This window comes from Pelodiscus sinensis, chromosome 9 (assembly GCF_052426305.1).
Source record: "Pelodiscus sinensis isolate ZL-2025 chromosome 9, ASM5242630v1, whole genome shotgun sequence".
NCBI lineage: Eukaryota > Metazoa > Chordata > Testudines > Trionychidae > Pelodiscus > Pelodiscus sinensis.
Genome location: NC_143060.1, coordinates 46,347,752 through 46,364,187, shown reverse-complemented (window position 1 = coordinate 46,364,187; position 16,436 = coordinate 46,347,752). Strand labels below are relative to the sequence as shown.

Genomic DNA, 16,436 nt, shown 5'->3' with positions numbered 1-16,436 from the left:
TCCGGCTGGCCACGTGACGTCAAAGGAGGCCCCGCCCCAGGCCGCTTTACGCTGAGGAGGGGGGCGAGGGGCGCATGCGCCTTGTGCGGTGCTGCTCTCCCATCCAGTGCGGCACCGGCCGGGCAGAGCCGCAGCGGCTGGGCGGGACGCGAGCGGCGCTAATTCGGGGCAGCCCCACAGGGAGCGGGGGCGCCGCGCCCGGAGCCTGCGCTGGGCGTTCTGACGCGGCTGCTGTCTCGGCGGCCGGGCAGGGCCAGGAGCCCGCTCCCGGCGGCTGCGGGGGAATCTCTGCTGGCAGCTCCCGCTGGGCTCCGTCCAGCCTGCGCAGGGGAGGCCGGGGGAGGGATTCCCGCGGGGTCAGCCCCGCCGGAGGGGGACCCGGACGGGCACTGGGGGGCCTAGTCTGCCTGCATTGAGACAAAGGGCGAGGGCAGGGGGAAGAGGAGGCTGCTACGTTCCTGTGCAGAGGCGGCATCACCCCCGTACGGGCGCGGAGCTCGTCATCACCGTCCTCTACCGCGTCGGGGTTTGATCCGTTTGGGTTGGTCTTTTGTACGTGAGCGGGGCCTTGGGAAGAAGAATCATGTAAATCACAATTCTAGGAGGTGCCATAAGAAGATGGGGGATGCTGCAGACAGCAAGGAAATGAGAAAGACTTTCATTGTTCCTGCCATCAAACCTTTTGACCATTATGATTTCACCAGAGCCAAAATCGCCTGTAATCTAGCGTGGCTGGTGGCCAAAGCCTTTGGGACAGGTAGGTGGCGTCTTCTTCTTCTTCCCGTTCTTTGATGCTGATTCCTGCCTGGTTGTTTCACTCCTGCGGACATAAAGCATTCCCAAGGGAATTGGACGGGAGAAAATAATCTGGATCTATTGCTTGATCATGTGGATTTTATGTGTAATCTCTTGACTCTTTTTTTTTTCTTACGTCAATGCTTTTTCCATCAATGAGTAATTGTCATGTTTAAATGTCTAATTGCATTTATTTGCGGGGTTATTCACCTTTATCATATGTGTTTGTATTGTGTTTTTTCCATTCACATTTTTAGTTGTAATCCAAAAAATTAATAAATATAGTGTTTTCCGTTTAAGAGCTGGGAAGTAGCAGGAGAAATGGAGGTGCACTGTTAGTTTTGATATGTGTGATGGTAAACCTGCTGTCAGCTAGGGGAAGATTAAACAGTAACCTGGGTTATAGGGGAAATCATGTAATGCCATTTGTCCCCCAAGACTGCCTAGAATTCTCTCCATCTGAACATATACTATAGTTGATTGTAGTTTATTGTAATGCTTCTGGAAAGTATTCCATGTTTTTAAAAGCCAGGGCCTTGAGGAATACCGTGTGTATTATTATCAGTAATATTTATATTTTTGACAGCAAACACTTCAAAAATAGAAAAATGTGCAGTTCAATTACATTGCTATTTAATTTTCAATTTCATAAGACAATTTTGTTGGTATTTTTGGAAAAGGGAGTGTACAGGAACAATCAATCATTTTTACCCCCATTCTCTGTAGAATAACAGGAAAAGGTTTCTCCTCTTGGAATTCTGCAACAGTTGCACATATAGCCATAGTATTGTTGCATATTGTAACAGGGTTAAAAGTGCTGTCTTTATGATGTCACTAGGTTCTGGTAATATTAGGTATTTTTTTCCCTTAATATTAAAAAAAAAAAAAGCCCACCCGTAAAGTTTCCATGACTACTGGCAGTGTTGTGTGTTAGCAATTTCTGTCTGTAATAATCTTTTCTGGTTTAGTACAAAGCCATTTAATTAAAAATACTTTAATATTTTGTAGAGTTCAGGTTCATAAACTCATTTTAATCAATGAAAATTTGAGCACTAAATGCTAAGCCAGTGAAAATTCTTGTAATTCGTGTTTGGGTTTTCAGAGATGAGGTAACCTTACATCTTTAGGTGTTTCAGTTTTGTAGGCTTGCATATAGATGAACTAAATATGTTATTTTATTTCTTGTGTACCCAATAAATCAAGTATAGGTTATGTACTGTCTGCATATTCAAATCTGGTAAAACTTTTTTCTGATATGGCTCTGCAAATTCTTTATGCTCAAGTTGTTGAAAATATTTCATTTTCTATTAGCTGAGTTTGCATTGGGTGGGTAAAGGTTCTGTCTACGTAGATTGCTGTGTGAGACTGAACAAAACAAAATTTCCTTAATTTTCTTGTTTCATCTCATAATTTTCATTCTGTGATATCTACATGGAAATGTAACATGTAATCGTTTAAGAGCAGATCATTTGCCATTTAAAGGCTCTACTCTAGTATCTGACCCACTTAATACAACTACTAGGAATAATATAAAATAGAGTTGTACTAAAGTCTTCCAAATCAAAATTTTATGAAAAGTTTCAAGCCAGTGTACTGCATGATAGTGGTTCCTTCAGTACCAAGGAAAAATTTGAGGGTGGGATCTTGGAAGTATACATAACAATGTATGTTTCAAATATATGTAAAAGAAATATATGTGAAACAGAAGCAGAACTGAAGGTTTGACCTTCTCTTTTTTGTGGAAGGAATGAAAGCTTTCCCTGGAACAGGTTACAGCTTCTGCATGGAGACCATATTTCTGCTGCCTTCTGCCATGCATCTATTCTATCCAAATGAATACAAAGCATGATGTGTACCTTGTTCCATGTACATAAAATCTTTAAGTGACAGACTTTGAAATGATCAGTTCTTAAATAAGGGATTTCAAAATTTGTCCTAAATTTGTAGAAAAAATCGAATAACTTTCTTGTACATCTGCATTTGTTCTTTCTCTAGTTAAAATAGTGCTTTCTTTATCAGGTAATTCCTTAGTTTGGAGAAAAGTCCTGTCCCTCCACGCAATTCTATTTCATGGATGTTCAAACTGTTTTTGTGTGTGTGTGTGTGTGTGTGTGTGTGTGGTATAAAAAGTACCTTCTGTTTCTTCTTTAGATATAAATATACATTTGGAGTTCTATAGATGTGCTTTGTTTTAAATGCCTAGTGCAACACAAATAAAAGTGTGGGTGATTCTTAAGAACAACTTTCTTGTGCAGTATTAGATGAATATATCCTCTACAAGAGGACTTCTGAAGTACAGTGTGGGGGTAGATACACTTTACCAAAATCAGAGAGACAGTGCTATTCTTGCTTGAGTGATAGCAAGCTATGGGACTGATAATAAACATACCGTACAGTCCCAGATTCAGCTCTGTTTACATCTTTGCAATGTTGTAGACTTTGGTTCACATCATATGTAATGCAGGTTGAAAAAACATACATCTTTTGTTCTTATGTGGGGAATAACCATGTAAAAACATGATGCATGAACTTGACGCACAAATGAGATTGAAATGACCTTTGAGAATAAAAATAATGGTAGGAATTCATGGTTCCTTTCAGTCTTATTCTATCTCCTTCAGCATCCATTTTCAGTTCCTTCAGGCTTAGGAAGAAACACAACCTTGTCCTGCAAACCATAGCTGTACTTAACTGGCTATATCAGTTCAGAGTCTTAATCTCCTTACTGTATATTTTTAGAAACATGCCTGTCTGTCTGTCCGTCCATCTGTCCATGAGGCCATTTGTTCATGAACTCCTAAATGGTAAGAGCTAGGACTGCCTAATTGGGGATGCATCATAACTTAAAGCAGAATCAGGCTTTGGTTGTACAGTAAAACTCCATTAGTCCGGCATCCAATGCTCCGGGACTCCTGATGGTCCGGCACCATCAGGAACCCGGAAGTGCTGGGGCAGCCGGACAGGCTTCCCCCATTCAGCTGCTGCTGAAACTGACCAGCAGCTGAATCGGGGGAGCCGGGAGCAGAGCAGCTGGGGTGCTGCCGGGTTGGTCTCGTAGCACTGCCCCTTGGGGCTCCGGGACCAACCCGGCAGCACCCCAGCTGCTCTTGGGGATGCCTGGGGCAGAGCAGCTGGAGTGCTGCCGGGTTGGTCCCGCAGCGCCAAAGGACGGCGCTGTGGGACCAACCCGGCAGGACCCCACCTGCTCTGCCCCAGGGGTCCCTGATTCAGCCGCTGCTGAAACAGATCAGCGGCTGATTCCAGGAACCCCGGGGCAGAGCTGCTCTGCCTGGGGCTTCCTGGAATCAGCCGCTGATCTGTTTCAGCAGCGGCTGACTTGGGGACCCCTGGGGCAAAGCAGCTGGGGTGGTGCCGGGTTGGTCCCGCAGCGCCGAGGGGCGGCGCTACGGGACCAACCCCGCAGCACCCCAGCTGCTTTGCCCCAGGTGTCAGGATTCAGCCGCTGCTGAAACTGACCAGCAGCATCAGTTTCACCAGCAGGCTGAATCCGGACGCCTGGGGCAGAGCAGCTGGGGTGCTACCGGGTTGGTCTCATAGCGCCACCCCTCGGCACTGCAGGACCAACCCGGCAGCACCCCAGCTGCTCTATTGCAGGCATCCCCGATTCAGCTGCTGCAGAAACTCACCAGCAGCAGCTGAATCAGGGACGCCTGGGGCACAGCCGGACTATCGTAAGGGGGGGCTATGAGGGGTCTGGGGTGGCATCCCCTCCCACCCCACTCCAGACCCCTCATAGCCCCCCCCCTTCTGATAGTCCGGCATATCTGATAATCCGGCACCCCCTGGGTCCTAAAGGTGCTGGATTATCGGAAGTTTACTGTACCAGGAAAACAGGATGTGCCTGGGAAAGGGCTTCTAGGAGGGACTGTTATACAGCCCTGTGCAGCCACGTACTAAGCATATGCATAGGCACGGCCCTGCTGCAGCTCAATCCACTCCCCTAAGGCCCAGCACTGGACTGTGGGATGGGAGCCCAGGTGGGCGGTGCAGCCTCAGCCCCCTCCACCCCCCCTTGCTGGCCCTGGGAAGTAGCTTTTGGCCAGCCAGCATGGCTGCCACCACTGCAGGTGCCCCCAGGGAGCTGCTGATGGCTGAGCATTGTGGTTGCTGCCCAAGCACATGGCTCTGGGAGACCCTGGGGAGCTAGTGGCTGCAGAAGCAGTGCGGTCCCTACCACCGCCACCCATACAGCACTGCTCTTGCTGCTGCGGGTGGTCCCAGGATCTGCTGCCACCTGGACTGTGCTATGCCTGTCACAGAGAGAGAGAGTCCTAGAGAAAATCTTGAAGAATGATGCATTGCTAAGTTGATCAGCATTGTTCTTCAGATATGTCCACATCTTCATCTACATAATTTTCTCCCAATAAGAAGTTTTCCTTAAGATGTTTCATTATTGCAGGTAGGCTCTGCATCATCATCTTCAACTGCGTTCACTTGACTCATTTTCCTTTTTTATCCATGGAGTGAATTTCTTGAAAATATTCCCAGATAGGATCTCTTTCACACCCAGAAGCTAGGGCAGTCTTTCTGTGGCAAAAATGTAGGGGGATATAGGAAGATTTGTGTTCTGAATAATGTCTTTCCTTTCTTCTTTGCAGTCCATTCAGCTGTTCATATCTGGGTCACATCCATCCTTTCCTATATATTGTCTCTCTGTCTGTAGACAGTATCTTAACTAACTCTGCCATGCTTGGCCCAAGTCCACCACCATGTAAGCACAGAACAAAAAACATTTCTATCCAACCTGTGTCTGTCTTTCCATATATTAGCCTGCTGAGAAACAGAAATTTAAGACCCAGGATTTTCAAGAAGCAAGAGCTGGCGGTTAGGCCATTAATTCGTTTTTATGAGACTGTGCATTTATACTGTACCCTTAGCTCAAAACAAGGTATGCAGTTTGAACTATGCAAATTGCATAGCTTATTTTGAGTTAATTTTGAAGTAGCTTATTTTAAAATTTGGCGCTGTCTACATAGCACCAAATTTTGAAATAGAGCACTATTATGAAACATCCCTTAGTCCTTGCAGCGCAAAGTTTACAGAGACATTGGAATAGTATGCCCATTATTTTGAAAGCTATTTCAAAATAACGGGTACACTGTAAAGACACAGAAAATACTATTTTGTGATAGTGGAAGTATCCCGAAATAGCACCACTGTCTAGATACACCCTAAGTATAGAAATAGCATGTTTGTGATGAAATTTAATTGTGACTGTCATTTTTAAATGAGAAATTTAGTATTTTATTGATTTTTTTTTAAATAAACTTTTAGACAAAAATCAACGATTAAAAAAAATTAAAAATGTTTAAACATTCTTGGGACTGGAAAAGTGAAGTTTGATTGCAATTTTGAAAGGGCAGCATTTGGGTTTAAATCTGAAAATAATTATTTATATGGTAAATTATTTTGAATTCAACAGACAGCTCCTTAGGGATGTAAAATCCTGTTTTTAATTGATTAACCAATTCAACATATTGGTTAAATGATTAAAGGAAGAGGCAGTTCTGGAGTGGCCCCTCCCCCGCCTCCTGTTGGGTTGGAACGGGGCCTCAACCCCCATCATAGACAGGGGCTGCTTCAGCTCGGCCTGTGGTGTGCCTGGTCTGCCGTGAACAGAGGCTGCCCTGGATTGACTAGTGGAAAGAATTTAAATACATTTTAGCACAATATACAAGAGACTTATCCTCTTCAGGCTTTTGCCAATTTTTGATGACATTGCAAGAGTTTGTGTTCTTTCTTTCTTGGAACCATCACCACACTAGAAAATTCACTGTATTGTAAGAGAATTATAAAGGCAAACTGTAATGTGAAGACATGGTTATATGATACAGATGCAGGAGAGGGAGAATCATCTTTACAACCAAGAGAGATCACAATGTGATTTTTTTTTTTTAAACATTCTTGCAAACAAGCCTTTAAGTTGCAAACATTAATTATATTCAATATAAAAGTTTGGTCAAAATTCATTCATGCTCTTTTAATGTTGGAGTAACAGACTGCAAAGTACTTGGTTCCTGACCTTGTATTAAGCAGGAATTTTGAAAAACATTTACCTGATAAATTCACTTTCTCAGAATTATCCTGCAGATGCTCTGCTGATGGGTGGCGGGAGCCAATATAAACAGCCTGGAGCTTTATAGAAGATTCTGGAATACACTCACTGGAGACTTTTTATAAGGGTTCAAGTTAATACTGTAAAATAACTGAAAGCTTTGGCTTAGGTGAAGAAATTGCATAAGAATGAAGCAGTGGATAGGAGTAGAGATTTTGGTTGTTTGGGGTTGCATATGTATTAGATGTCTGTTGGATGCATTTTTGTGTAAATGCAGGTGTGGCCAATGTAGAAAATGTGTGATATCTTGATGTAAAATTTTCAGATAAATTTGGATAGAAGTTGTGGTGTTACGGTTACAGAATTGAAGTTGTTTGGGATATTTTAACTGTCAGGGATGGACATTATCTGTAAATTATTTATCTGCCGTGAGGGTAGAGGATTGGACTTGATGACCTCTTGAGGTCCCTTCCAGTTCTAGTGTTTTATGATTCTATGAACTTGGACTCTCCTAGTCCTCTGGTACCTGGTTTCTGTGGTGGCAATTTTTCTTTTAAGTTTTGTCTCTAAACCTGTTAGAGCTAATATAAAACAGATTGAAGCTTGAACTGGATATGGTAAGGGGCATTAAGGCCTGTGTGATAGGCTTTAAGTTAGTGCTTGTAAATTTTGAAGATCTGCCAAAGTCAGTGCAGCTTATAGGTTCCTTAACCCAAAAAATATTGTGTGTGGCATAATTTAGGAGCACATTAAACTAGAGATTAAACAGTGTAGTCAATTAACTGATAAGCAAAAGCTTATAGGTTAATGCTATAGACTACGCATTTCCCTTCCCGCATTGATAGTACATTTTTTAGCAGGCTGGCCAGCAGCCTAGCTCAGTCCTGGCTTGTTATGGGTCAGGACCTCCCTCTAGACAGGGGCTACTGCCACCCCACTCTGCTGCCTCTTTATCAGAGGCAGCAGCACAGGGGAATAGACAGCCGGTCCGCGAAGGAAGCTGGTTTTTAAACTCTAGTGCTAAGTAGCAAGGTGCTCAATTGGATTAGAGTCCCAAATAAATAATTCAGGTAAGCTCCCTTTAACAATGAAAGGAGGATGTACACACTTGTTGCTGTCCCAGGTAACAGTTATTTACACTGGGCTTGATAGTAAATTAAAGTGACTTTATTAAGTACTAACAGTAGGATTTAAGTGGTTGCAAGTGAGAACAGGCAGAGGCTAGTAAATTACAAATTTAAAATAACAGAAAATTCATAGCTAGCTCTAGCAGAGTAAAAGTTTATTATAGACTTATCCTAAAACTGTTCTTGTTCTAGCTAAACCTCCAACCCATGTATGACGGAGCCAACAGGCCCCGCACTGAAGGACTGGGAGTAGCCCAGGCCCAGCTGGCTGAAAGAGCCTCGCCCCTTCAGCCCTGCTGAGCATGCTCCCAGCAGAGCCAGCATATAAAGGCAGAGGGAGCCCAGTTGGAGGGGAGGCAGCTGGAGGGTAGAAGGGCCCAGGCCGCAATCCCAGTGTTCCTGCAGTAGCTGAGGCCAGAGTGAGGGCCAGCATCAGACTCCGGGAGCGAAGCCAGCAGCCAACCCCACCTGAGGGACTGGACCACCTACACCACCAGCCCCGGCCCTGGTAAGGACCGCTGCCAAAGCAGATAGGGGTGGTAGGAAGCAGCCCAGGGCAAGGGATTGCCATCCCAGCTTGGTGTGTATCGGCTGGATTCCCCACCGAGCAGGCAGGAGCAAGAGTCCCTGCCTAAAGGACCCTGGGCTGGGACCCGGTAGAGAGGGAGGGCCCGGGTCCCCCTACCACGCCTTGCTGCACCCTGGGCAATCATCGCAGCCTGGAGAGGCTTGTCCCGGAGCTAGGCCTCAAGTACTGTATACGCCCTGATAGAGGGGCCTGGACTTGGGGCACGGGACCTTAGAAGGGGGATGCACCCCATGCCGGGGGCGTTTCCCCTGACACCATGGAAGATCTTTTTTCCCTGGGATCTCTGGTTTATTCTCTTGGGAGTGACGTGCCAGCCAAAGACAAAAGCCTGAAAATTTTGCATCCTAAATTGTCTTCCTTTTCGGTGGGAATTCTATTTCTATATTCCACTCTCCATGGAAAATTACCTGATCAGACCCTGCTGCTTAGGGTGGTCACATGTCTTCCTAATATCGACCACTGCTATGACTTAAAGTACAAAATGGGCTGTTTACAGGTAATCACCCAGGCATAGAGGGAAACACCCTTGATTGTCTTCATTTGCACGTTTAAAACCATAAACCATTCAATACTCCATATTTTTAACTTTATATACTAGGCATGTAATTGTTTAGTCAACTACACAATTAACCATTAAGCATGTGCTTACTGGTTAATGCTGTCGACTACATGCAACACCCTACACTCTCTGCAAGTCAATTTTTTTAGAGGGCTGGTTGACAGTCTGGCTCAGTCCTGGCTCGTGCCGGGACCCGACAACTACCTTTGCTGCGGTTCTGCACTACAAGCACTAAGAGGCAGCAAGGAGGTTGATGCCAGATCCCAGCACAAGCTGGAACTGAGCCAACCTGCCCAAAATCTGGCTCTTGGTTCTTGTAATGCAGAACCACAGCAGGGGTTGATTCTGGGGCTGCAGTACAAGCACTAAGGGCCTGCACAGACAGGCTGGCTCACTCCCAGCTCACACTGGGACCCGGCCTCAACCCCCGCTTCAACTCTGCTGTACAAGTACTTGTTGTACAGAGCTGCAGCGGGGGTAGTTACTGCACCCGGCAGGATCCAGGACTGAGTGGTAGCAGTGCTACCCCTTATTGATTAATTGTGTAGTCAATGATAGGGATGTAATAGTGTATTCAATTAACTGATTAAACTATAAGCAAATGCTTATAGGTTAATGCTATAGACTACACGCTTTTGCTCCTCTTACCCCCCCCCCCCATTATAGGTCTCTTTGATCATACTGTTAAAACAGAGGTAGACTATGATTTTTTGTGGTAGGTGCACCAGTAAGTGGTGAAGGGCTGCACTGTTCTATGATGTTTATGGAGGAGATGTAGGGTCTGGAACGGAGGTTGGGTGCAGGAGGAAGTTCTATGTAGGGTATTGGGGTGTAGGAGTAGGTGTGGGGTCTGGGAGGCAGTTTGTGTGAAGGAGAGTGTTGTGGCCTAAGGCAGGGTATTGGGGTGCATCAAATGAGCACTGCAGCCATATGTTATTGGCTTGGGATGCTCTTCACTCTTTCAAATTTCTTCTTATCTTGGATACATTTATAGCATTGTCAGTGATCAAGTTGCATATTAGACATTTGAATTGTTACAGCTTTTGTTTCTAGTTCGTTATAGCTTTTACTGCTATTTCTTGTAAGTATTCTGCAGTGTGTGCATTCCCAGATGTATCAATTGTTTCTGTAAGGATGATATACCCTTCTGCTGCTGTCACACAATCACGTACAACAGGATCATTGTGGATGTTGCTCCACCAATCAAGACTCAGGTTAAGAATTTTACCCTCTAGACTTTTTGCTCATTGTTAAATTTCTTTTTCATACACTTTACCCAGCCATTTGCCTGCGACGCCTGCTCTGTTGGGTGGACTATATCCTATTCTTAATGAATTAACCATGTTAATGAATTGTGGGTTCTCAATCACATGCGAGTCGGTTGCACAAACTGTCCAACTTTTTCATCAATTACTTTTTTTTGCAATCTGCTGGATCTTATCCCAAACTTATCTGTGGTAATTTCTGGATGATGGATTTTTTTTATTTTATTTTATTGCTACACATGATATACTGTGGCTAATGTGACATATATGTGATTAGACTGAAACATTCTCATTGGAAGATACTGTAACTGAAATTCTAGAAACTGATTGTGCCCTTGAAGGTGGATAGTCTTCAGAATCCTGTATGCTGAGGATGGATTCTCCTAAACAAAATACATCAATGCAGTTATTTAATTATTACCACGCTGCTCATTTAGTATTACTCATTGCTTTCACTGACAATACTGCTTTAAAGGTGAAATTGTAAAAGGAAGATCTGCCTATTTCAGCTGTTTATTTTGCATCACAACTGCATTAAAAAATGATAGGCTAGCCACTATATTTTTTTGCTCAGCCATGCACGTTCAAGAATAGTCCAGAAGGAAGAGAGTCAGTCCTTAAGAAAGAACTCGGAAATAAAAAAAATGACCAACTTGAAGATCCTGCATGTTCAGATATGTTTCTTTTATCATCTTTAACATGGCTTCCTCCTGAGGAGGAACACTTCTCATGATGATGTGTTATTTGGGAAACCAGGCATTTTGCGTGCATGCCTGTCTTAATCACAGGGAGAGGATCTGCTGTGTGAAGAAGAACTTCCTTTTATTTGTTTTAAACCGGCTACCCATTAATTTCATTTGGTAGCCCCTAGTTCATATATTATGGGAACAAGTAAATAACTTTTCCTTATTTACTTTCTCCACACCAGTCATGATTTTATAGACCCCTATCATATCCCCCTTTAGTTGCCTCTTTTCCAAGCTGGAAAGTCCTATTCTCTTTAATCTCTCCTCATATGGGACCCATTCCAAACCCCTAATCATTTTAGTTGCCCTTTTCTGAACCTTTTCTAATGACAGTATATCTTTTTTGAAGTGAAGAGACCACATCTGCACGCAGTATTTGAGATGTGGGCATACCATGGATTTATATAAGGACAATAAGATATTCTCCGTCTTTTTCTCTATCCCTTTTTTTAATGATTCCTAACATCCTGTTTGCTTTTTTAACTGCTGCTGCACACTACATGGACATCTTCAGAGTGCTATCCACCATGACTCCAAGATCTCTTTCCTGAGTAGTTGTACCTAAATTAGCCCCCATCATATTGTATGTGCAGTTGGGGTTATTTTTTCCAATGTGCATTACTTTACATTTATCCACATTAAATTTCAGTTGCCATTTTGTTGCCCAATCGTTTTATTTGGTGAGATCTTTTTGAAGATCTTCACAGTCTGCTTTGGTCTTAACTATCGTAAGCATTTTAGTATTGTCTGCAAACTTTGCCGCCTCACTGTTCAGATCATTTTTGAATAAGTTGAATAGGATTGGTCCTAGGACTGAGCCTTGGGGAATACCACTAGTTACCCCATTCCATTCTGAAAATGTACCATTTATTCCTACTCTTTGTTTCCTGTCTTTTAACCAGTTCTCAGTCAATGAAAGGATCTTCCTTCTCTCTTATCCCATGACAGCTTAATTTACGTAAGAGCCTTTGGTAAGGGACCTTGTTAAAGGCTTTCTGGAAATCTAAGTACACTATATCTACTGTATCCCCCTTGTCCATAGGTTTGTTGACCCCTTCAAAGAACTCGAATAGATTAATAAGACATGATTTCCCTTTACAGAAACTGTGTTGACTTTCGCTCAACAAATTATGTTCTTCCATGTGTCTGACAATTTTATTCTTTACTGTTGTTTGTGATGTAGTGGGGGTAACTTGCTCGGGCTGTGGCGATCTCTGCTGTCTGTAGCAAGACCCAGCAGGAAAAAGGGGTGAGTCATTATGCAAAAGGGTCTCCAAACCTGTCTGACCAGCTACCTCCCATGGGGAGAAACAAAGAAAGGTGGAATGCTGCCCCTGGCTGGGGGGCAGGGCTGGAAGAGAGGTTTTTTTTTCTGTCTGGGATCATGGAGGAGACAGCCTAGGGAAGGGGGTTGGAATTTAGGGGCCCAGTATCCCCCATATCAAGGGGGGCTGAGGCATCCTAGGCCTGCCCTGTAACCAAATTACATCTGTGCTGTGCTGTATCCTGGAGAAGCAATAAACTCCCTCTATTCTACTGGCTGGTGGAGTCCGTTTGTGCCATTACGGGGGTGCAGGAGGCGGGAGAACCCCAACGCGTCATCACACTGTTAAACTAATTTGCCCGGTACTGACATTAGACTTACCGGTCTGTAATTGCCGGGATTGCCTCTAGAGCCCTTTTAAAATATTGGCATTACATTAGCTATCTTTCAGTCATTGGGTACAGAAGCTGATTTCAAGGATAGGTTACAAACCATAGTTAATAGTTCTGCAATTTCTCATTTGAGTTCTTTCAGAACACTTGGGTGAATGCCATCTGGTCACGGTGACTTGTTACTGTTTAATTTATCAATTAATTCCAAAACCTCCTCCAATGACACTTCCATCTGTGACAAGTCCTCAGATTTGTCACTTACAAAGGACGGATCAGGTTTGGGAATCTCCCTAACATCCTCAGCCGTGAAGACTGAAGCAAATAATTCATTTAGTTTCTCTACAGTGACTTTATCATTTTTATTTGCTCCTTTTGTATCTCGATCATCCAGGAGCTCAACTAGTTGTTTAGCAGGCTTCCTGCTTCTGAATTACATGAATAAAAGTCTGAGGCGTTGCTGTGTTAGCCTGGTACTTTAAAAGGAGTGAGTAGTCCTGTAGCACCTTAGAGATTAACAAATATATGTACATATAATATCATGAGCATTAATGAGTAAAACCCATTTCCTCAGATGAGTTGAGGAAGTGTGTGTGTGTGTGTGTGTGTGTGTGTGTATATATATAATTTGTTTCTCTAACGTGCTACTGGACTGGTTGTCTTTGCATGAATATATTGTCTTATACTATAGAACTAAATTTGTAATCCCTGTTTCACGATGAGATAAATTATAGCTCAAAGATATTTTAATTAAAACCATCTCTAGATAGGGTTTTTTCCCTCAAAAAGCATTTTATAAAAAAATCCAATTTGAATTAAAAAAAATCAATGTTTTGACACTTCTTTTAAAAAAATTGATTTTTGTCCACACTGCTTTCACGGCTGGTTACTGTTACGAATGCATTATCCTGTCATGATTAAATATCTGTCATGGTTAAATATCCTGGAAAAAGGCTCTCTGTGATACCCCCCTATTTTAAGGCTTAACCTACCCCAACAGTCTTGACCCTTCATTGTAGGCTCCCTGTCAGCAAGGAGATTGATGAAACATTTTTATAGAGAGTGTTGACTGTTGTAATAATTGGGTCTAAACATTTACCTTCCTTGTGAGCTCAAGTGTAAAAAGTTTATAAAGTGACAAAATCCTTTAACAATAAACGAGAGCTTCATCAACGTGTAGGCCCTTCTGTATATTTTGAAGTCATCACTTGATCTTTGGGTATTTCATGCTTTCTAGTAATGTGAATTATCTTGTTTTTTAAATGGTACCATCAAGAAAATAATTGAAGATTTTACTTGTTAAATTGTATTCATTGATTTCCCTCCAAAATTTTGATCAAGGAAGGAAGGAAACTATTGAGTAGTTTCTGTGTAAGCACCTGAAACTTAAATGTTCATTTTGATTATCATCTTAGGTCTCAAAGTACTCCCTAAAAACAGTGTAAAATGGGTTAAAAATGGAAAACATGACTGAACTATTAACCTTGATTTAACTAAAATCTCCATGTCTCATGAAAGAGACAGATCTTTCAGGCTTGGATTCTGCATGCATAATATATGTGCATATCTTTTGGTGCTGTGAGTAATCCTATTAAAATAATAGCAGTATCTGCAGTGTGTGACATGTAAACGTGCATAAATGTGTGCAGGATCATACTCTCCATCCATTACAAACTATGGAAGGGAATAGAATGACATGTAAAACCATCATCAAAGTATTGGACCCAAGTAAATGAAGTGGAATAAGCCAGCTAATTTCATTCTGTGGCAGTCATGCAGAGAGGAAAACACAAAAACCAAAAAATTGTATGCTGAGTTTGCACATTTGTTTTCATTCGTCTCCTGGTAGCCCAGGACCAATGAAATCCGTAACCCCAAGTTGAAGATTTGTAGTCTCCTTGTGGTTTGTGCTTTCCAAAAATGAATCCTGTGTATCCTACTGACAATGTCAATCCAGCCAGATATAATTCCTGCATATTTAAGCGTTGGTTTCAAGAACAACTGTATTTTTGGGCAGCGTAGCATAACCGCTATTTTTTTTTAAACTACAGTACTCATTAACTTCAAAGCTTGACCTTGGGATGCTTTTAGAGGCAAGGTGTGGGGAAGCAGAAGTATTAATTTACTAAAATTAGCATCCGATTCCTACTGCATCTAGCAGGACTTCAGTTTGACAGAGACAAACTCCAGTCCAGCATCATGTAAACATGGCTCACTATGACGTGCAGAGTCCCATTGACTTCAAGGCTCTATACCCATGGTGTCCAACACTCTAGCCACATATAGCAATTTGGCCAGTTGCGTGTGGCTAGTTGGCTTGAACAATGTGGCTATTTGGCTGGTTGACTGTGTCTAGTTCACTATAGTAGTAGCCACTACAGTGGCAGCTGCTTCAGAACTGGTTAGACACTATGGCTACGTCTACACTGGCCCCTCTTCCGGAAGGGGCATGTAAATTTCACTAGTCGTCGTAGGGAAATCCGCGGGGGATTTAAATATCCCCCGCGGCATTTAAATAAAAATGTCCGCCGCTTTTTTTCCGGCTTTTAAAAAAGCCGGAAAAGAGCGTCTAGACTGGCCCCGATCCTCCGGAAAAAGTGCCCTTTTCCGGAGGCTCTTATTTGAAGTAAGAATAAGAGCCTCCGGAAAAGGGCACTTTTTCCGGAGGATCGGGGCCAGTCTAGACGCTCTTTTCCGGCTTTTTTAAAAGCCGGAAAAAAAGCGGCGGACATTTTTATTTAAATGCCGCGGGGGATATTTAAATCCCCCGCGGATTTCCCTACGACGACTAGTGAAATTTACATGCCCCTTCCGGAAGAGGGGCCAGTGTAGACGTAGCCATTGGCTTTACACAGACAGATCCACCCGCCATAGCTCATAGCAAGACTATGGCCATAGGAGAACAATGAAAGAAATACTTATATCTTGCCTGTATTCTATAAAACAGTTCTTAATAAATGGCAAACGGCAAAACGTTTGAAATCTGTTGATCTGTTATCAAGACTAGTTTTGAGTTGTTTTCTTATAATATATACATTGCACAAGAGAAAATATGTATAGTAGAAGCAGAATTTTATTCAGTGGTGGTTTCCTTTTAAAAAAAAAAAAATCCAGAAGTTTGGATTTAGTGGCAAACTTTCAGTCTGTTCCAACAGCTAATTCCTTCGTTCTATAATTTTTCCTATGTTTTTGTAATTTTGTACATCTCTGTAATAACACTTGTTCTGGTGCTATTCTATTAAACTAATTTATCTGGTTTCACTTTAATTTGGAACATTTATTTTAGTTTTATGTCTTCAAAAACTGTCCACTTGACTTAAAGCCAGTTACTTATAGAAATGGGATTATATCTTTCCATATATGCTGTCCAGAATAGGACTTCATCCAGAACTTCTATGGCTTGCATGCAGTTTGGAATTTGTGTTACATGTACACCTGTAGTGACTTGCTTGGGACAGGCCGGGTTGGAGTGCCCCCCATCCTCCGCCCACATGATAGTGGGCCCTGCTGGGCTCCTGGTTCACCGCTTACCGGTTAACCCTTTACATTCCTAGTCTGTTGTAAAAAGTTTTCCAAGTTCAGTTGGTATTTTGGAAAAGTGATAGTTCATTGGTAGCTTAAACAAA

The 16,436-nt window shown here is 42.8% G+C and overlaps 1 protein-coding gene across 4 annotated transcripts in view; it reads left to right on the top strand.

The window, feature by feature from the left end:
- The first annotated feature begins 123 nt into the window (after positions 1-123).
- Positions 124-16,436, top strand: part of CAMSAP2 (calmodulin regulated spectrin associated protein family member 2) — a 180,900-nt gene continuing 164,587 nt past the window's right edge. For 2 of the 4 annotated variants that reach the window (XM_075936675.2, XM_075936674.2), the window contains exon 1: positions 124-757. In XM_075936675.2, the coding sequence (XP_075792790.2) occupies positions 619-757 (139 nt within the window). In that variant the 5' untranslated portion in view covers positions 124-618. The remainder of the gene's footprint in view (positions 758-16,436) is intronic. The other 2 variants (XM_075936676.2, XM_089780563.1) reach the window with 1 other exon arrangement.